At 31.1% G+C, this 23,416-nt stretch overlaps 1 protein-coding gene across 3 annotated transcripts in view; it reads left to right on the top strand.

The window, feature by feature from the left end:
* LOC118193939 (epidermal growth factor receptor kinase substrate 8-like) overlaps positions 1-23,416 on the top strand; it is a 174,746-nt gene that overhangs the window by 80,654 nt on the left and 70,676 nt on the right. For all 3 annotated transcript variants that reach the window (XM_085825464.1, XM_035365099.2, XM_035365100.2), the window contains exons 4-12: positions 3,281-3,364; positions 9,203-9,330; positions 9,537-9,707; positions 11,956-12,011; positions 12,582-12,718; positions 12,818-12,942; positions 13,347-13,473; positions 14,205-14,293; positions 16,743-16,978. In XM_085825464.1, the coding sequence (XP_085681590.1) occupies positions 3,281-3,364; positions 9,203-9,330; positions 9,537-9,707; positions 11,956-12,011; positions 12,582-12,718; positions 12,818-12,942; positions 13,347-13,473; positions 14,205-14,293; positions 16,743-16,978 (1,153 nt within the window). The remainder of the gene's footprint in view (positions 1-3,280; positions 3,365-9,202; positions 9,331-9,536; positions 9,708-11,955; positions 12,012-12,581; positions 12,719-12,817; positions 12,943-13,346; positions 13,474-14,204; positions 14,294-16,742; positions 16,979-23,416) is intronic.

Here is a 23,416-nt window from a genome sequence, read left to right as displayed (position 1 = left end):
AGGGGCTAGTATATCAACTGACTGCTCATCTAGATCAGTGGTCGGCAAACATTAGTCAACAGAGCCAATTATCATCAGTTCAATGACTGAAATCTCTTTTGAGAGCTACATTTTTTAAACTTAAATTATATTACTTAGTTATATTGTTATTCACTTAATTAGGGTACTTTTACTCTGGCTTTTTCGGAGAAAGTTCTCAATCTGGTCAATGCACATTCGCTGAGGTCAACCCTCTTCCAATCTCCCATCCACAATTATCTTACATTCTTGTTTCGTATATCTTCTTTTGTTCATCCTCTCTATATCTTTTTCCTTTTTAATCTTATGCCTTATAGATATATATATTATCTTATACCTTTTTCAATTTTTAACATTACAAATTTTGCATTTCACAACACTCCTTAAAATTAACTGCATACTTCAGTTTTTTAATTCTTAGTTAAACTAAGAATAATAATAAGTATGTCGAATAAAACATGATATTACTCTTAATAATGACACTGTTTATTGATAAAATAAAATTGTAAGCTATCCCAAAACTTAAATCGTGACAATGACGAACAAACACTAGTGTGAACAATGACCTTGTATATGCTTGGAAAGTTTGTGTAATTTAGGTTTTTATTTTGTTGTTTTTAATTTTAAGCATTATTCCAAGTTCTCATCAATAAGATGACTTCTCAATTTACCTGTGATAAGGTTCATTTTTGAAAATGATCGTTTGCATGAATATGTAGACTCGAATAAGGAAAGAATGGCAAAAAGTAGTTTTTTTAACTGATTCTATTAGTCAGGAATACTATTCCATGTATTAAAAATCAATATATCTTCCTTCTCCAGGTCTTTCAAAGCAGACCACTTGTGCTGTGAACTAAGCTTGCATTTGTTTTCTCCAGCGTTTCTGTATCAGTGCTAAGATGTTCCAATTTCAATCACCATAATTCTTTCTTTTTTAAATCCAGCAACTGGATTTCAAAGCTACCAGTGTCAGTATTATAGGGAAAAAATTTGAATTCTGTTACAGTTGTATTAAGAAGTTTTTAACAAAGGCTAATGTCACTTTGTTGTTTCTGAATTCCTCAAACCTGCTGAGGAAAATTCTCTCATATTTAAAATTATTGTTTTGAAACAGCAAATGTCAGTATCAGGATTATTCTCTTGGCAATGTTTCAACAGGCTTGGAACATGAATCAAAGTTTCTCTTTCAAAATCTTGAGCAAAATGAGATAATTTGTTTTCAAATAACGTAACATCTAACATCGAAAATATTGTGTTTCCTTTCCCCTGTAGTTTTTGATCAAGCTGATTTAGATGAGATGTGACTTCCACCATGAAATAAAATTTTTGGATCCACTGATCATTCGTTAGTTTTGGATAATAAACATCCTTTCTCCTTGAGGAGAAATGCTTTAATTTTAAGGTAGTTTTAAGGTGCTTTAATTTTAAGGTAATTTCAAAATATTTCCTCTTGATAACCAATGTACTTTGTTATGTAACAAAAGATCTGCATACTCACTCTCCATTTCAACTAAAAATTCTTTAAACTGACGATGTTTAATAGCTTTAACTATAATGAGGTTGATAATCTTAATCTCAGATTCCGTAGTTTTGCAAATTTCTTTTGGAAATGTCTGCACACAACGAGCTTCTTGATGAATGATATAATAGTAAGTAAATATCTCGTGATTGATTTTTTTCTTTCAAAGTAGCAACAAAACCCGTTTTACACTCTGGTCATACTTTCCACTCCGTCTGTTGCAACTGAAACAATTTTATTGAGTGGAATAGGATATTTTTTAGTGCATCCAATTATAGCATTTGCTATATCCTTTCCACATGTTTGACCTTTGAGTGGCAATAATCCTAAAAGTTCTTTGGGACCTGTAGATGAAATAAATCACACAAAAAGTGAAATTTGTGGTATATCATGTATGTCACAAAACTCGTCAACTGCTATAGATAAAGCCGAAACCAATTTAGTATTTTACATTTGCTGGTTGCTTATCTTTGAAGACATTTTGACTGTTCTATCTTGCACTGTTTAGCACTGTTAGTTCTGGTCTTCAAGCTATCATTGGTTCTATGTGCATTCAATCCATTACGAACACAAATGCTTGCAACAGCATCAAAATATATTGATGCTAGTAACTCCAAGACACTAAAAAGACTGTAAATGCTAATTTCATGTCTGTTCAAGAAGTTGTTTTATATAGTCATTATTGTATGGTAAATTTGTAAACAGCTCTATGTGAACTGGACATGATTTTTAATAAATTCATGTACAAGTATGAATCAGAAAGAAGAATGAGCAGCACCTGATGACATAATAGTTAGAAACATAAATTAAAAAGATAATTTAGAATAAAGAACTTCTAAATTCTTTCACCAACTGAATTTTATGCTTACAGAGTCGATGCTTTTAGAGCAGACACATTTTATATTAAAGAGATGGGGAAAATGTAATTTTCTACATGAATTAAGAGAGATCTACATCTAAAGAAGTCCTGAAACAAATAATTAGTTCATATAGATTAACTGCTACAAAATCAATAAAAATAGAAGCTTAATCAATATTAATTGTTCATGTTTAAACAAGTGTTGTCCAAGTCAAAAAAGGTAATTCAGTTTACTTATTAAAAGAATTAATTATAAATAGTTTTGTTTCAAGATACTTTATATGCATCAACTTGTAGCATGCCAAGGCAGTATCAACCCTTCGCTAGGATTTGAACTTTGATTATTTGAACTTTTGATTATGCATTGGACATGCTTCCAGTTACACTGCAAAACCACATGGAAAGGAAAAAATACTGTATATACTTCCCATTTTATCTGAAGTCAAATGGAGATGAGGGAACTAAATTGCCAAATCCTGATGCTAATGAATTATCATCCACCACCTTCTTTTTTTTTTTTTTTTTTAGTTCTTTTTAGTTCGGGCACCATTTGTAGAGTCATTAGGTTTTATTGATCTAGAAGACATGAAAAATATATTGTGCTCTTGCTGGGATTTGAACTTCGGACCTCCTGATTACGTGTCAGACATGCTTCTGGAATTTGTATATTGTGTCAGACATGCTTCTGGCTACACCTGCTGAAAGGAGGGAGAAAAATACCTTATAAACATTTTCCCTCCTCTTCTTTAATTCTCTGAAAAAAAGCTGATTTGCCATTTTGTCTGAAGTCTTGAACATCATAAATTTTATATTTTGCATACACATCTGATATTTTTGGAAGTATACTAGTGGTTTAATATATTGCGATCATTTTTTCATTCCAGATCAAATGAGTGATGTTGTGGATGATAGTAGCCCACGTTATTTATTAGAACACCTGGCAACTTTCTCAGTTGGATCAGAATTTGGTAAAGTATCAACTTGCATATTTTTTATATGAATTAACTGTACATCCTGGTTTATCAGGAGACATCCAGCTTTTCATCATATCTCCTGGCAGATCACAGAATCTCTTGGTTTTTAATTTTAAGCCCAAAGAAAATACTTCTTAATTAATCTTAATTTTTTTAATCTACTGTAGACATTTGTAGAACATTTTGTGAAGTTCCAACTGGTGTTCAGTGATTGTTGATATGTGTATTTAATTTTGTTCTGTGTCAATATATGGTACATTACTGAGTTTATCCCCACAAAAGTATGTATGTTAATTATTAATTATATTTTTCTCATTATGTTTATCATATTTAAAAGTATTTTGATAAATAAAAGCTTTCTTTTCATGCTCAGGATTTTCTCTATATAAAAGTGTAAAAAGTGACGAAAGGAATTTAGCCAGAAAACATAAAATTCAAAATATCTAATTGAATATTAATATATTTTACATCAGAATCATATTATAAACAGTTCAATAACCCGACTCATGCATTGTAAGGTAGATCAAGTCATTTAAGAGTTCTTTTGAAAAGGTGTCTCAGCACAGCTCAAAAACCTCACAATTTTTCATATTTCAAGATTGGAATTTGTATTTTGTGCAGTTAATATTTGTATTTTGCATCAGAATCAGTAACCTGAGTCAGGAATTATAAAGTGAATTTAATTATTGGAATCCTTTTAAAATGGTATCATCAGCCATGACCATATTAACCTTTAGATTTTGTTTAAATTTACATATGAAATGGTTATTTGTATAGTATTTATTATTTTGACTTGTATAATAATTTACTATGTTTTCATAATTATTATGCACAAAAAAAAAAAAAAAAAAAAAAAAAAAAAATTTCTATGCCATTCAAGAATATGAGAACAAAAGAACAATGTAATGCATGCAGAGGAAAAGTACTTCCTAAATTCAACAAAATGCATATAAAGAAAAGACAAGAAGGCTGTAAATGTAAATGAAATGAGTCCATGTACATTAAAAAAATACCCATTACCAGAACAAGACATTACATATAAGTACTTCAAGATATATGGGACATAGAATCATAGTTTAAATGGTGTCCTATTATAGCTCAATGAAAGCTGTTTTGACATATGTCTGATGGACATGTTTGTAAGAAATTGTATATAAGAAAACTTGTAGAGTTATGCATTTTACCACAGAAGCAAAAGTTTCATTAGTCAGATCCAAACTTCCGGCTAAAACCCTTTTGCATCTAATTTGGCTTTATATCTTTCGATTCTTTCTTCTGCTAAGCTTCATTCTGAAAGGCCATTTGTAGCCTATTGGTTTACTTTCTTTTGGTAAATCTACTAGTTCTCATGTGCCATTTTTCATCTAATTAGTTAATTTCTTCTGAAACACCTAGATTTACCTTTTGTGATTCTGTTTGACCTCCTGAGTTCTAAACATTCTTCATCTCATTCTGATATTTCTTCTTTTTTAGGAACATCATTTTTTATTTCCTTTCAAGTTTTGTTATGATTTCTTTGTTTGAGGGAGATGCTGTATTCTTTATCTTGTTGAGGTTCATTGGTTACAATTTCTTTAGTAAATTGGGCACATTGACTTATTATGATTTTATCTCCAGTAACTAAAATTCCTTTACTTCTGCTGACATAGCCAACAAGTATTCCTTCTGTAAAAGTATCATCCAGCTTACCTCTTTTTGCTTTATAGATCTAAACAAAAGCTTTGCATGCAAGGTTTGCAGATGAGAGAGGTTGGGTTTCTTGTTATTGCTTTGTGTTTTGTATGGATATGATTTTGTAGATAATTTGCAGTAAGCATTGCTTCTGCCCGACATTTGTGCAGTTAACCAAAATTGGCTAAAATACAACATTTTGCCATTTTTATTAGAAATCTATTTTTGCATTTATTAACTCCATTTTGTACTGGATAATGCAAGACAGTTAACTGATAACTTATACCATGTAAAGTACTCTTCAGGTTTTTTTACTGGCGTATTCCCCATTTTTATCACTTCTTAGTGTTCTAACCCCCTTTTTTCATAGTTTATTATTTGTAAGGGCAGTAAATTGTTTTAGTGTTGAAATTACTTTATTATTTCTTTTCATTAGGTACATTGTAAATCTACTGTAATCATCAACAATAGTTATAAAATATAGGTAACAAATACTGGCAGTTTTTGCATTAGTTTTAAAACGCTGATGTGAACAAGTTCAAATAGTTTGGGAGCTCTAATTTTTAGTTCTTTAAGATATGGAAAATCAGTTTGCATTTCATGCTTGAACTATATATGCTGTCACGTTTTACAATTGTCTAATGTGATTCTTTTGGCAAGTTCTTTGTTTACAAGCTATTAAACATTTCATTGTTTCTGTGACCAAGGCATTTATGCTATTGTTTATATGCAATTTTCTTGTCCATTGAGATGCTACGTGAACCATTGATTCATCATTTCTTTTGATTGGTTTAATTTGTAAAGATTGTTAGTTGTATTACTCTCTAGAATAATTAGACCAAAGGACCAATTTGCCCAGAAGGACTATTAATTTTGTTTTGGCATTTTGTGTTGAAATGTCGGTTTCATTTTCAAATTTTTGCAACCAAATATTAAAGCCTTGTATTATATTTAAAGAAATTAAAGAAGAATCTGCATAAATGTATGTATGTTTCTTACATTGTGATAAAACGACGGTACCTAGAGCCATCAAATTTTGAATAATGTACGTTTCCACCCAAATATGGGCATCTGGAAGCCTGAATTTGTTTTATAACCTATTTCATATTTTGTAAAACTTTTAACAAATTTTTTATTAAAAACTCAATGATTTAAAAGTGAGCAATGGCAACACTGTATGGGGGAAACAACATATTTATCTCCAGCGCATGAGACTGTGTGTCGGAAATTGTAAAAATATGCTCAATTTAAAATTATTTTGCGATATTGCTATTGAACTGAACTTTATGGTTTAAGTGCGAAGAACATGATATTTAATAAATAAAGATTGCAAACAAAACTTTAAAAAAATGCCCCTTTCTGCATAATGTAAAATCTGAAAGCTTTCAAATTTTTATACATATATGTATATATTTTGTTCATTTAAACAGAATTGAGAGTCCTTTTTACACTACTTTCGTAAGATTATATTTTTCTGATAAAAGCACTTCAGTTATTTTCTGTTTAGGATTTGATGTTCTGAAATGAACAGCTTCTACTCCTCTGGATTTAAAACTTTCATTATTCACTATTATGAATATGAATATTGGAAGGATTTGTGCATTAAAATTCTGTGAAATATTTTGTATTATTTGCTAAGTGATTACTCGCTACACTCTCAAAAGCAAAACTTTCTGATCATTGAAGTACGATATTGTTAGTAGAGAAAGTTTGGTGCTACATCTGGAGTCAATTTCCATTGTTTTATTTTTTGTTTGTATTTGATTCATTATGCAAGGTTACATGTATTTTTTATTTGGTGATTTTTAAAATCCATGTGTGTTTTTTCGGGGAGAGGGGGGGTTGGCATGACTTATTCTTTTGTTTTGATTTTGGATGGAAACATTCTGATCTAAAATAGTTATTTTTGTGACAATATTAGCAACATTTTTCTCTCTTTGTTTTATTTTTGAAATGAGACTTTAAATGCCTTTGATTCTGATGAATTATTTGTAACACTTTTATTGAATTTGTTGATCAATTTACCCTTTATGATATCTGCCATTAGTTCCATTTCTGATCTCGCCTCAACAGTGATTATCAGCATGTCTTATGAGCCAACCAAAAGTGCTGAAATATGATGTTCTCGAATATTCCTTTGAGCTTAGGAACCAATTCTACTGTGGTATTTATATGAATTTGCTTGTTGCCATTTTCTTCTAGCTTCAGACTAGAGCTTTCATAATAGAAATAATTTACTTGAGGCCAGTTGTATATCTGCCCAATTTTCTCCCAAGTGGCGTTGACTGTAGCTTCGTATTTAATAGGAGTTATCTGGCTATCCTCAATAAATATAATTATCATCATGAGACATTGTCAGTTTCAAATACATCATGAAGATCCTCTATTGTTAGTTGCATTTTCAGTTTTCATCCTGAATAATTACTGGAATTCAGTTTTACTATTTGGATTTGATCTGAATGCGACATCTTTTATGTCTTTATAAATTTAATTTTGGTTTATGTATAAAACTACAATCTAATGCCATAACAGTTTTTTAAGGGTCTATGATTTTCTATCAGGAATAATAATATCCTCATAATCTTTGTTGCTAATACAGGGTGTGGCAAGGGAACTTCCTTATTTGAAATGCGTGCCATTTAGCAACATTTATTCCGAAAAGGGTGGGGTGAGGCTCATTGGAAAGAACGGTGTCTAACATTTAATGTCAGATAGGTTTAGTACCAATCATGTAGTGGACGAGAGAGAGCACGCATTTACCATGGAATGGTATACTTTTCAACGTATTGTATTTTCATCCATATAATTTGGCAAAAACTTAATCCACACGATTTTCTTTCATGAAAAAATGCATGCAAAGCCGTTCTTGACAGTATGCCTCATGATATCCTTGTGCTCTTTAACGATGAAGCTCGTTACATCTTTCTGGTTGCGTGAATAAGCAAAACATGCAATATTGGACTGGCATGAATCCCCAAGACTTCATGAGCAGAATATGTGCCTGTTTGGTGTGCATTGTCCAGAATAGGCATCATTAGACCATGGTTTTTTTTTTTTTTTTTTTTGAGAACATTTTCTTGGACACTATCTCCTTACGGTTCAATTTTCTGTGGCTAGCATGCTCACCTGATGTAGCCCCGTGTGAGTTCTTTTGTAGGGCTATCTGAAATCTCTTAACGTCCAGAGACCGTGGCTTAACTGAAGAACAATATTCAAGCTGCTATACAACATACCCTTGATATACAACATACCCTTGATATGCTGGGAAAAGTGGAAAGAAACTTCAAAATTCGACTATCTCAATGCATTGACCAGAACGGAGGCCACCTTAATGATATTATTTTTAAACCATAATAAAAAATAAAAAATAAAAACTTTAAGTGTCTCTATATAACTTAAAAAAAAAAAAAATTAAAGTGATATCGCTTATACTATTTGTGTTATTCATTTTAAAATAAGGTAGTTTCTCTGCCGCACCCTGTATTTATACAATAGTTAATGAACTAAAGAAAAGAAACAATTTTCTTACCTTGTCGTCTTGGTAGTATGGTGTGTCACCATGGTCTTCTTTTGTAATCCAAACTTGATTGCGTATGAAATGGCAAATTAAAAAATATGTGTAATACATTAGCATATATTTAATGAGTAACATGAGTAGTTAAATATTTTACAATACATATGATTTTCAACAAAGTTTAAGCTGTCATTATGTGAGGGAGCTTTCTATTTTGGCCATTTCACATCCAGTACTGATCTTAGACTGTCGGCTGCCCATGTGCAAATCAAAATTGGCTGTCCTTTCTTTCAGAAATATATGTTTGATAATCATTTCACTGTCATTAAATTTGGGCTGTGCACCATCCCTGTTCACATCAACATGAAAAGTGAAGTGTTGCCAGTTTCTTAGTTCTTTTATTAGAGCTTAACCAGAATAGAATGTTTATCGCCCTTTTTGGTGATTAATAATATTCACGTGAAGGAAATGATTCAGTATACCTGAAGATAAATGTTTAATCCTTAGTATACCTGAAGATAAGTATATCAGATGTCATTGCAAGATACAGCAACACATTAAAAAAAGTTCTTGATTTTGATTCTAATTTGATCTAATATCTTTGTTTTGTGTTTGATCTTAATTATTAAAGATTCTTTTCCTAAAAGGTTTAGTATCTCCAAAAGATGGCCTTCGTCGTCTGTTACAAATGGAAAAAACTAATGGCATTTGGACTCAGAAAATGCAGATGAAACTTGACAAAAACTGGGTTCTTATTTTAGATTATGAAGATGGAGTAAGTTTTGCTTCCTTCTTACAGTTTACTATGCAACATTTTATTTATAATTGTATAAGCAAAATTAAGAGCACAATATATACCCCCCTTTTTTTTTAAATAACCATCAAATATAATTTTCCTTGTACATAGGTTACTCTGATTGCTATTTTTTGCATTTATTTTGAAAGGAAGTTTTATTTTTATTTATTTACTTCTTTTTACAGGATGTTGTGGAAAAGTTCCCTATGAACTTAATCAGTGACCCTACTGCATATACTAGTGATGATCCTCGTGAACTGTACAATAACATTCTAGTTTTCATTGTAAGAGAAGACCCAAAGAGCAAGAACCCTAACCAGTCAGAGATGCACATATTTCAGTGTGCCAGAGTTTATGTAATTTTTTTCTTTTTTCATTCCTGTTATTTTATTTTCTTTAAAAATGTTTGTTAATTAGATTTCAAATGTTTTTGCATGATTTTCAAAAAGCACCTGGAAGTATGGCATTTTTCAGAAGCTCAAAAGGTTTTGAAATAAGTGGTTATTATTTAAATAAGGTCCATTTATGAATACCATTTGAAATTTTGCACATATGTGAAAATAAATGCGTACTCAAGCTCCTGGCATTCTTTGTGCAGAATTTGATGTCAGTTGCCTTCTGCCTGTTTCCAGCTATGTAATACACTTCGTTTTGTAATATGAGGTTACTAAAAAACAACTTGTAGTATTTGAAACTTAAAAAATATTTGAACTTTTCATTTCATATGAAATTTGCAAATTTAATCTCAGTCGAAAAATTGGCATTTTCGTACTTTACTATAATAACTGTCACATCATGTTGCTGAGAAAAAATACTTTTATTTATATATTTTTGAAAAATTCATAGTATGTGTTTTCACTTCCTTCTTTCGTGATATGTGTAATGAAGAAAAAATTCTGCTCTTGTATAAAATTTAAAATGTGTTTTGTATGCCAAAAGGACAAAAGTAAATGGCATAGACCCTTATGTTCTGTAAGGTTCCTATCCTCTAAGTTATGTGATTGATTTCTGGATCTGTACAAATCTTGTATATTATTTGATTACTTACATTTTAGTGTTAAAACAGAATTATGAAAAAATTTCTTTTAAGATTTACTTTGAATAGGTAACACATAATTTTATAAGTAAATATGGCTTTGAAGCAGTCATCTTGACAGTCAAACAAGTGTTTAAATTGTTCCAACTCTATCATTGATTTATGAAAACACTTTTTTCAGATGCAAATGAAAATTTTTTGTACATTTACCAATGAAAAACTAATATTTTAGAAAAACTGAAAGAGGGAAGGTAAATATAAAACATGCTCATAATTCAGCCCAAAATTCTACAAATAGCTAATATTTGTGGTACTTGCATGTTATCACAACCACCATAGTAGAAGTTGCCAAATTTTCAGAACCATGTGCAACCATCCAACTTTCTTCAACCTTCTTCAGGCAACCAAACTGTCAATAATTCTTTAGTCAAGCAATATTGCGATTTTCAGATGTGTTCTGGTTGTGTTCTAAGTTAAAAAGGCTTTTATAAACAAATAATGATACTTTTTATATTGAGCTTAATTTTAAAATGTGTGCTTGTGGAGTTTGCCGGTAATGTAAAAAAAAGGCAGTAAATTTCTGCATTAATACAGAATTTTGTTGCAAAATCTCGAAATAGAACAAAGAAGAGATACGTTTGGTAGATAGCCAGTGTTGCTGAGGTTTGTATGATGCGAAGTCTCTGCAGTTTTCTAACATGTGTTTAAGTGAAAACAGATTGCTGTGAACTGAAAAATTTACAGAAAGATTTACTGAAGAAAGTGTTTTATTTTTTGAAAGTATCCTGAAATCTTAATAATTAAAATTTGAATTTTAAATCATTGAAGTATACTTTATTTTCATGTTGATAACATCTGTTAATTTAGATAAATATCAATATTTTGAGAATCTTTCTAAAAAAAATACTCCAAAACTACGAACTTGCACTGAATAATTTTTACTCTTTTATCTGTAACAAATCACCAAATTGTGCCAAGGTGGTTGTGTTAATACTTAAGTATCATTTATGCATGCTGATAAATGATTAACAAAGACATTAAATTATGAAAACACTTTATTGTGTTTAATTATGATTATTAAAATTTACTGTTGTTGAAATCTGAATGTGCATATTAGTATTTAGATATGGTTATAAAATTACTATTGTTTCATTATTTAATTTTAGAAGTTGCATGAATTGTGTTAGAATTACTTGAATCATGCAATTTTTAAATATTATAGATGGACAGATATATTTAGAAATGTTAAAACTATCAATTTAACTACATTGTGTTTGGAATTTATAAATATTATGAATTTTTATTTTCAATTATTAAAAATGTGTTAAAAGTTTTTATTTGTTTTAATACTGTTGTATTTTAGCCTCTCAGATGAATGCTGTTAAAAATGTTTGACTGCTTGTTTAGGTGACAAGAAATTTATCTTAAATTTCTGCAAATTGTCTGTGTTTGTATTTAGTTTTTTGGAATAAATGTTGTTTAAGTTCTTGTAAGTAAACTAAAATTTAAAGCAATATGCAGTATGTAGTTTTGAAGTAAGGTGTTCTACTTTATATTTTGATTTTCAGGCTCAAGATGTAGTTGATGAAATGAAAATGTATATGTCAGGCAAAGTTAGAGCAAAGTAAGTTCATTGAATAAAATCCTAATTTTATTTAAAACATTTTAAAAACTGAACACACACTTGAAAACTGTCCCAAAGCTGCTGTCTACTTAGTGTGTTAAGAAAGAAACTTGTCTCATTTGCATTCCTTTTTCTCCCACCTGACATTCAAGACAAGGAAATATAAATCAGGTTAACACCTACTTTTGAGCGTTGCCTTTCAGCATGAGTACTACTTGCTTTAATGCTTTTAATTAGTTCAGTCTGGTATAACTTTAAGCTAGAAACCTTTGTCTGAATTTGCAATATTAAGTTTTAATTTAATTATTTTCTTAAATTTAAAACAAAAGATTTAGCTTAATTTTTGCAGCAATTTTAAATTTTTAGATAAGCAGTATATTGTTAAATACTTATTTTGTTTTAGCAGTTTAATTTTTTTGGTTTATGTAATACTGTTTTGAACATTTATTTTAAATATTTAATAGCTTATTTGTATTTTGCATGCTCTAGATTGCATGAAAGGCATTCTTTTATCACATTTAGAAATATCTTCTTGTTTTTTTGTGTTTAATTTAAATGCTTCTGCTTTAGAACCACTGAAAATATTAGACATTTGCCACCACCTCCTCATAATCCACCTCCTGATCCGCCAATCAATGGTAATAGTTCTAAAGTTCGGGACCAAGTTGCTATGTTTAGTGCTTCTGCATCATCAACACCACCTATACGTAAGCTTTTATAGTAGTTTGTTCTAGCCTATAGCTTTTTTTTTATATAAAAAAAAAAAAAAAAAAAATGTTTTTACTATGAATTCCTTTATGTTTTAGATTCTTCTGGTCCAAGAGGTGGTTCAGTTCTTCAACAACGAATTGAGAGAGCAGCAGCAGGCTATGCACGTGAGTCAAATGATGAAACCAGTTCAACAACTAGTGACAAATATGAGAGAGAAGTGGTGAGTTTTATAAAAACAGTTTTCTAATTCTCTATAAAATTTGTCCGACTGCTTAAGTTCTGATTGACCAAATTAAGGTTTATATTTAATAAGTGTAATATTAAAAATAGTTCTTATTTTGTCTCAATGGAACTTAAGTAGTAACTGATATGTATTGAACCATATAGGTGAACTGAAGTAGTCATCCACGTATATTGAACTATGTTTCTGAACTTGCATAGTAATTTTAGTATTTAATATGTGAAATCGTATAAACACAAATCTCAACTCTAATTTACCATTGAAAAATTTTCAGGTTTTACTATTTTAGTGACTTTATTTGTTGTGCTAAATTTAATTTTTCTTTTACATAATTTTAAAATGAAATCTGAACATGTTTGCTATTATTTAATTGATTTTTCTAGACAATCCTGAATCATTGTTTTGATGACATAGAGAGATTTGTAGTGAGACTTCAGCATGCAGCTGCAGCCTACAAAGAACTTGAACGACGTCAGAAGAATAGAAAACACAAAAAAAAGGATATGGGTGGTGTGTATCAATTTTTTTTATTATTATTAAAATTAAAATTATGTGATTTAGCAGTGGTTGTTAATTACATTATGAAAAGTTTAGTCATTTGTTTTTAAATGTGTTTAAAAAATGTGGTTATATATCGTTCGTACCTTTTCTGTCTCCCCCCCCCCAGGCTTAATTGAATTTTTTTCCTTTTTAGTGTAAAAAAAGATTTTTTTTCGAGGGGGGAGGAGTGTAAAATTTATATATTAAAATATAAATTATACTCATTTTCCTGATATACCTCTTTTAAAAAAATTGTTAATTTTACTATGTTTAAAAAAATCTTTTCAATTTATTGATGTTCAGAAATTTGTGCAAAATGTAGATTTTTCTTGCAGTTCATGCTGCTTTTTTTCCAGGAGTCTGTTTTGTTGATTAAATTTTTCATGTGTGGTCATGTAATTTAAATGCTGAACAACTTGATCACATTTTTTGATTATACATTATTCAAGAAGGCATAATTAATGTGTATTTCTCTATATTTTAAAAAGGATTTAGTGCTTACCATAATTGTAAAATTTAATTGGGGAGATCTGAAATTCTTCTGCTATATTTGTCTTAGCTTTACCATATGGATGATAAAGTAGATATTTGATAATATTATAATAACATTTTTACTGTACAGATTATGTATTTAGCTGACATTTCTGTAGCTTTTATATAATTTTTTATTATTTAATGGTTTTTTATTTTTTTTTTAATAGATGGTATGTTAAGTATTAGAGCAAAACCACCTCCTGAAAGGGAATTTGTTGATGTCTTGCAAAAGTTCAAGTTGTCATTTAACTTGCTGGTAAGTTATAGTACGATTGTTTGGTCTTCTTCAGATGAAATGCGAAGTAATAAATTTGCTTATACTTTTCAAAGCCATTAATTTTTACTTAAGATATGTGAGTTTTTTTATCTCTTGCAAAATGTGTTTAAAGTACGTTCTACTCTACTTTTTAAAAATTAGTAATCATTTATTTATTAAAAATATCTGACTAAAAAAAAAGAAGTATAATTCTTTTAGTATTGTTTCATTTTTCATAGTTTGTGAACATATTGTTTAAAGAAATGCCCACATGTATAAACAAAGTGCAAGTTTTGCTATTTTTCTTTGTACTGTAAATATTAATTACACAGTGCAAAGTCCAAGATCCAGAATCATTGAAACTCCAATTCCAGATTTTTAAGTCATTAGTTTAAATCTAGTAAGATGACATGTAGACATGACAGTATTAAAGTTTAACTATTATTTAAGATAGGAAATGCTAACATCACACAGCTCAGCATCAGAGCAGGTGCAACCATGTGTCAGAATTTAGGGGCGACAAAAAATTTTAGAATTTAGTGGAGTACCCAAGCAACAAAAATTAGGGTTGACATTAGAATTTAGGAGAAGCACTGGGTAGGAATTTAAGAAGACCAAAATTTTTAGAATTTACAGAGGTACCAGACAGCATAATTTAGGACCTGTAGAGATTGCATCAAGCGCCAAAAATGCCCTGCCACCTTCACAACAAATTAATTGTGAAATGTGTGATTTTGGCCAACCTCGATATAGTGTCAGTCAGTGTATTGCTATTGGCCATGGTGTGACTCCCTAGCCAGTTTGTGTTTGAAGTGACAAGCAGGAAACTCAGCTAACCTGGAGAAAAATTACATTTACAGCACACATTCTTCCTTTTGTTATTATATTTTGCATTACTAGACTTCTAAAAGGGAGGGGTATTTTTTCTATTGTTATTTTATTTATTTATTTTTCGGCCTATGGTCCAGAGGTCCATATATTCACATCCAAAATCTGCCAGTTTATACTGTAATTAGTTCCATTGTGTGATTTTTGTAGGAAGAAGTCTAAATTTAGTTAAACAAAGTAATTTTATGCATTTATCAATATATACATTAATTAATCTTTCAGCTTTAAAACATTTGGCCAAATTTTCAGATATGTATTTATAATTCAAAATAGCATACCTGAATATCTCCAAAGGAAGTAGTCATGTCTTTTCTTCTGAATTCTGATACTGTTGCAAGCATATGTTTTAGTAATAGATTAAATGCATGTAGAACCAATGATAGCTTGATAAAATTTATTTTACCAATAAGAAACACTTCACGGTTCCGGAACTTTCCACAAAATACTCATACAGCTCTTTACAGTATCATGCAGTATAATCAGTAGTTACATTTCAAACTACTAAGAACATTAAACAAAATGCATTGCAAAGCACATCTAAAGAGCGAAGTACTCCAAATTCAGCTCTGAACTAACTACTACTATTAAACTGAGAAACTGATGCTCTCCTTGGTCTTGTATAATTTTCTCCCAGCTACCAAGAGATTTCTAGTACTTTCCATTTCTTGAAATTACTGGAAGGCATATGAGGGCTGGATATGATTACAGCTACATAAAGGATCAATTAATTATTCAATTACAGTACCTATTACAGTTACACTGGGACTGGACCAAATGGTCGCTAAGTTTTGCGATTTCTCGCCAAGTAAGGTCACAATATTAGTCGCCAAAACCATTGCCAGCTTGGCCATATCTTGCCAGTTTAGTGAGATAGCCATTTACTCAATGTTAAGTAGACTTGCACCTGTATAACTTTGCCAGGAAGATAAATTTTCTTATTTGTTGATTTATGAAATAACAATAAATTTATGCCTTAATATGGGAGTCGTAATTCTTTTTTGCAAATGGGATACTGTCAGTTATCAAATAACTTCTATTTTATATTCTGTTGAAATATTTCTCTTGATGTGTCAAATTTGTTTTCCATGCCGTGTTTTCATCCTGGAAATGTCCACATTATGAAAAGATTAATATTTATTAACTTCTTCAATTCACAAATGATGTGCAATCAATCTGTGTTATACTTGACATTTACTGAAGCCCATGTGTAGTATTAAACTTCATATACCATACATATAGCAGCTGTATACCAATCTTACAACATAATTTAATATATTTTAAGTTTTACAGATATTTCTAGTTCTTTTCAGATGAATTATTGTACTTCATTAATGCATAAGTAAAATATTTTATTCTCTACCTGTTTGACATTCAATATATATTTATTTTTTAGCACAGCTAATGTTTTGATACACTTTAGTCATTTGAAATTCTATTTTTGATTTGTGTAGGTATTGTTATTATTATTATGTATGTATCTATTATTTATGTTGCATGTATCTATTACTTAAACATTTTTGCAGATATTTCTATTTATAAGCTTTTTTTTGTCTGTTTCCAGGCAAAACTAAAAAGTCATATACATGATCCCAATGCTCCAGAATTAGTACATTTTCTTTTTACCCCTCTTGCTCTAATCATTGATGCAGCTCGTGATTCTAATCATAATGCCAATCTTGCAGCTAATGTTGTCAGTCCTCTGCTTACAAGAGATGCAATAGAGCTTTTGGCTAATTGTTGTACTTCCAAGGAAACTGATTTATGGCACAGTCTGGGAGATTCTTGGATTATTCCAAGGTAAAACTATGTCATTTTTAGGAATGAGTATACTTTTGCTAGTGTAAATCATAAATTTTCAGGAATGTGAGTTTTAATTGCATTCTGTTTCATTTTATGCTATATAAATTTTTCAAAAATTTAAATAATTAAATACAGTCAAAAGTCGTTAATCCGGACTCGTCGGGACTTCGGCAATTCCGGATTATAGATAATCAGTTTAAATCTGGTAAGATGGCATGCAGAAATTATAAAATTAATAATATGAAACCATAATTTATGAAGAACAATTATGATCTAAAGGGTATTGTGATATCATCCCGTTCTTCATCCACCGCCTCATAGAGAAATAACTCCACCTTCTTGTATTTTTCAACATTTATTTTACAAACACAAAACTAATACTAAACTACAATACTAATAACTGAAATATATAAAGTAATAAAAGTGAATTTCGGTTTCATTAATGGCTTCCACGAGCCTTCCGTATGACCTCTTTGTCGGTCTCCCTCTTGGAAACTAAACTTTTGGCGCCTCTCCAGACTGAGAGTTAGCGCCCTCTATACATCTCGTTGGTTGGCATCACCCATACATCACACCCCCCATCCAAGATTGAAATAGGGTGAAAGCCTATTGAAATATGACAAATTATGGTGACGTCAAACAAAAGAGTTACTTACCTACTAAAGTCTACAAATCAATCGATACTGAAGTTGAAAGATATGTAACACAATACTTATACAGGTTAGTTCTACACCTACTACAAGACTTCTTCTAAAACTGTAACATATAAATGATTAAAATTAGTATTCAAACAATTCTAATGCAATAGAATACTTAAAGCGTCTATGATATACTTAAAAGTCTCTAGGAGAGTAGCTGAAAAAGAAACACGCACATAAAAAAAATAATAATATTAAGAGTTCATAAATGTCTATGAAAAGTTCTTTCTTTCACACAAGTCACTCAATAGTCTCTAGTCTGGACCACGCATCAGCATTGCTGAACTTAGCACCTGGGCAATGTGAAATTGTAGTATCATACTTTTGTAATGCTAAAGCCCATCTCTGCAACTTAGAAGATTGTGGTGCGTTCTTTGTGATGAAAGTTAACGGATTGTGATCAGTTATCAGTTCCACAGGTGATCCAAAAATCCAAGTTTCAAACTTTTTCAAGCTCCAAATAACAGCATAAGCTTCCCTCTCGATAGTTGGCCATGCTTGTTGTGTTTTGGTAAGTTTCTGGCTGGCGTAACTAATCGGGTACAACTTTCCGTTTTTCCTTTGAGATAAGCAGGCTCCAACACTTGTTGAAGATGCATCACATTGAATTATAAAAGGTAACCCTGGAACAGGGGTATAAAGAGTAGGTGCTTCCATTAGGCATTTCTTTAATTTAATGAATGCTTCGTCGTGTTTTTCTGTCCAGTACAGCTCTTCAGGACTTCTTCTTTTGGTGAGCTCGGTTAATGGATAAGCTGTTTCGGCATAATGTGGAATGTAGTCTCTGTAATAATTACATAGGCCTAGAATGCTTTTCAATTGTTTTTTTGTTTGAGGTCTAGCTAATTTCTGGATAGCCTCCACTTTCTCTGGATCTGTACGATGACTGCCGGAACCGATTATATGTCCTAGATACTTAATATGAGTTTTAGCGAAGGAACATTTCTTGAGATTTACGGAAAACTGTAGTTCTAACAGTTTCTAACAGTTCTCCTACTCTTGCAATTTGTACCTTATTTATAAATACGTTTTCATATTTTCTTAACAAGTTCATCATTTCATTCCTTTTATCATCATCTAAATGGCTTAAATTTACTTCGCTAAGATGAAAATGATCGGACTTGTCACTCACATTGGGTGTGGGATGGACTTCTCCTAGTTCTTCTTCGTTCTCAAATATTACACCTACTGCCTGTACTTTTGGATTAAATTTTCGAATTTTATTTACATGTACTCTTCTTATTGTACCATCTGTCAGTCTGACTCTGTAAGAATCTGGATTACAACGAGATACTATTTCTGCAGGTCCTATCCATCTGGCATATAATTTATTACTGGAATCAGCAGGTACACTTGATCTCTAGGGTTGAATTCTTTATATATAGCCCTTCGATTAGCATATCTTGCATATGCACCTTGTTTCAATTCTGCAGTTATAGATGCTTGCTCTGCTGCTATTTCTAAATTCATCTTTAGCTCCTGTAGATAATCAACAGCACTTTTACCCAATTTTATTGGTAATGGAATTTCTCCTGACCATGACGATTTTAATACTGACAACGGACCTCTGGCCTCTCTTCCATACATTAATTTAAATGGGGATACTCCCGTAGTACAATTTGGAATTTCGCAGTAAGCGAATAACAGGTATGGTATATGTTTGTCCCAATTTTTAGAGTCGTTTCTAATGATATGATGAAGCATACGTTTTAGAACTTGGTTATACCGTTCAACTAATCCCGAACTTTGTGGATGTCCTGGTGTTGCAAATCTAGGACTTGCTCCTAATCTAGCATGGAATTCTTGTGTTAATTCTGCAACAAAATTGGTACCTTGATCGCTAGCTATTACCCGAGGTATGCCCGTTCTCATAAAGATTTCTAATAATGCGTCACATGTTGATTTTGCTGTAATAGTTCTCAAAGGGACAGCTTCTGGCCACCTAGAATGTTGGTCGACTAAATATAGTACATATTTGTGTTTACGTGCTGATGGAGGTTCAATTGGACCAATTATATCTACATTCACAGTGTCAAATGGAAATTCAGGTCTCTGAACTGGAACTATGGGTATGCGATCGTTAGTTCTTTCTCTACTTTGTAATTGACATTCCTTACAAGTTTTACAATATTCTTCAATATCTCGTGACATGTTTGGCCAATAAAATGAATAACGAATCCTTTCTTTTGTTTTTCTCATCCCTAAATGATTTGCAAAAATAGATTCGTGAGCCAATTTTAAAATTTGTTCCCTTCTAACTTTAGTTTAACTTCTAACTTAACTTTTTCAATTGACTAACTTGTTCTCCAGAAATTCTTTCAGTATGATAAATCAAGTCATCCATTAAAAAATATTTATTTTTATTTCTTTGCGCATTTTTATAGATACTGCGTAATGTCTCACATTCCCTTTGCTGTTGTTTAAAAATACTGGCATCTGAATGTTGACCTACCCCACTTTCGTTTTCGCCCTGAATGCAACTTATGACTAAATCTTGCTCTCCTCCTGTCATAAATAAATCAGCGCGGCTTTCGACTTCGAATTGTTTTGACTGATGACTCCTCGTTTTCGGTATCTGCGATGGAGACACTGTGTCGCAATCACGATTCGCGCTAAGCAGATGAGATTCAGAGGTCAATAAATCATAAACATTTGGAGTAATTACGCAGGGAATATGAAGTTTTTATGTTAAAGCTACTAATATTTCGACAGGTTTCAATAAATTAGGATTATCAGTATTTTTGATGGATAGAGGAATTCTAGCCACTTTAGCTGATATGGTTTCTCTGAATGCCGAAATTAGGTCAATATTACAGTTGTTCTCAATAGAGAAATTTGATATGTGTTTCGGATTTATAACAGAAATTTCAGCACCTGAATCAATTATGGCTTGATTTCGTTACCTGCAACGCAAATATTTACTTTTTGCAATGGTTGTATAAAACTTTCATTTGACAAGCATGAAGATCCGATTTTTGCTATTACTTTATCATTAGTATTTTTCTCTGGTGTTTCTTTTTTTAGAGGAGGGTTTTGTGTTACCGATTTGTTTCTTTGTGGACAAGATTTAGCAAGATGCGTTAATTTTCCACCTATGTAACAGTGTTTGGGTGGATATTTATTTTTATTTGTGTTGCTTCTCATATGAGGCGGAATATATTTCGATTCTCTTGAAGAGTGGGACGATTTATCTATGTTTTCATTAGTGTTAAAAGTGGTTTCGTTTAACGATTTGCCTTTGTTTACAAAATACAAGTCAACTTCTTTAGCTAAATCCTTAGGTTTTAACCAATTTTCTCCTGTTTTAATATTAATGTAAGTTGCCGTTTCTTTGTCTAACGTTTGGAAAAGTTTGTCGGAAATCATTAGTTGACAAAGTGCATCAAAGTCATTAACTTCACGTAACTGACAGTAATACTGGAAATTTGCAGACAGTCTAGAAGCGAACTGAACATGTGACTCTTTAGGATCGCGTCGTGCTCTTCGGAAATTCATTAAACATTCATAAGCAGTTGGCTGATATTCTTTTAATACTAGTTTTTTAATGGTTTCATAAGATTTTAGTTCTTCATCATTAGTGTAAAATAATATATTAGTTGCCTTATCCCCTAAAATGTTAATCAAAATTTCGGATTTGAGCTCCTGTGGTACATTTTTAGTTGTGAATGCTCTCTCTAATGTTTGAAAAAACAAATTGAAATTTTCCGATCTTCCAGGAACAGGAATAGTTAACGTTTTAACACTCTTTATCAAATTTTCTAAATAATTTCCCGAACCTGTAATCATGTCTTTATCTGCACGAGATCCATCTTTAACTGTATTCTGACTTCTAACTTTTTCTAACTCTAATTCTTTCTCTAGCTGCGCTAATTTAAATTTTTCAAGTTCAACCTTTTGAGCTTCTAAGGCTAACTGTGTATCCCTAGCAGCTTTTATTTCATTTTCTTCTCTGATTTTTCTTTCCTCAACTATTGAGTTTAATAATCCAATTACAAATTCTGGATCATCTTTAAATATTTTACTGTCCTCAACTTTACCTTTTAGTTGAACCACTGTCAACCAACAGTTTGTGTATCTTCAATTTCACCAAGAAGGTTTACTAAGTCTTCTTTCTTAGTATTCTTATACATTTTAATTTATATATATCTTACACACATATATATATATCTTCAATACATCTATACTCTGAGTAAATAAGATCAAAAGCTTCCTACCTGCTTCTCTTGAAGTTTCTCTACCGTCATCTAAAGCTCTGGTTCTCGTAAGAGAGCGTGTGATATCATCCCGTTCTTCATCCACCGCCTCATAGAGAAATAACTCCACCTTCTTGTATTTTTAAACATTTATTTTACAAACACAAAACTAATACTAAACTACAATACTAATAACTGAAATATATAAAGTAATAAAAGTGAATTTCGATTTCATTAATGGCTCCCACGAGCCTTCCGTATGACCTCTTTGTCGGTCTCCCTCTTGGAAACTAAACCTTTGGCGGCTCTCCAGACTGAGAGTTAGCGCCCTCTATACATCTCGTTGGTTGGTGTCACCCATACATCACAGGTATCAAAATTTACAAAAAAAAGCTTAATATTTATTTGTTTACTTTATTAAACATTTCTTTCAATGTAAGTAGTTTAAGTTGCTTCGTTTTTTATGTGATAATACATTCGCTTTAATTCTGTAAACAGACATAATTTCTTGTTCAGTTACAAAGTTCCACTGTTGAAGTCGAGATGAAATACTACATTTAGTAAGGAATTATAAGCCAAATAAAATAAAAACATCTACCCTGAAGATAAGGATAGTGCTGACAGATCAACTTCCAATTCATTGCGCACCCGCTGCCGTGTTAAAGATAAACAAAATTTAGATAAACAAACATTAAAATTTAGATAAACAAAGGATATGCCTTTATCCATTTTTTGCAGCAATTCCACTTTTTGTTTAATGGACTTCGAAACATACTTTCGCTTTGTAGATCCTTTACATATTAGTAAATATATATCAGAAATTCTATTTGACATAATCGAAAGTTCAAGCTTACTTTTATAAAATTACTCTAACAGTCTGCAAAAAATAATAAGCCGAATCCAATTCAAAGATTAAGGAACAACGCAATCTGCAACATTAACTGAATTAGATAATTTTAGCTTAGCTTATACCATTTGTTATACATTAAACGTGCATTCGTAAACGTATTTTGCACATGCGCACATGCATATTTGCAGCCGTTAAGATCTTACGTCTATGCGCCGCATGTGCAGAAAGTTTGTAGCTTTAAGGTCCAGATTATAGATCATTCCGGATTATGTGTGTCCGAATTAACGACTTTTGACTGTAATGGCTTATTCTGTGTATATTTGAATATCCATAATAAGTAAACATGCATAATAAAAAATGAAAATAAAATTTTATTTGTACAGTTTTTATATAATTAAAGTTTTTAAATTAAACTTATAAATCTACAACATTCATTTATTTTTATATTTTTATGCATTTTGATTGCATTTTTTGACAGTAATGCATTACCCCATTGACCTGAAACTGTCTTTAAGCAGCATTATTTGGCGTATAATGGATAATCATGATGTAACAACAGATTTAGACTGTCTGTGCTTTCATTTGATATTACGATTTTTATAGGAAAGTCTGTACTCATAGCATTCTAAACAGAGCTTCCTTTAAAATCGGAGAATCTAACAAAATAATAGAGATTGATCAAAGCCTTTTTATG

Source organism: Stegodyphus dumicola, chromosome 10, assembly GCF_044657685.1.
Source record: "Stegodyphus dumicola isolate Sdum_Otavi_A_Nest chromosome 10, ASM4465768v1".
Taxonomy (NCBI): domain Eukaryota; kingdom Metazoa; phylum Arthropoda; class Arachnida; order Araneae; family Eresidae; genus Stegodyphus; species Stegodyphus dumicola.
Note: the sequence above shows the minus strand (reverse complement) of the source record. Positions and strands in the feature narration are given on the sequence as shown.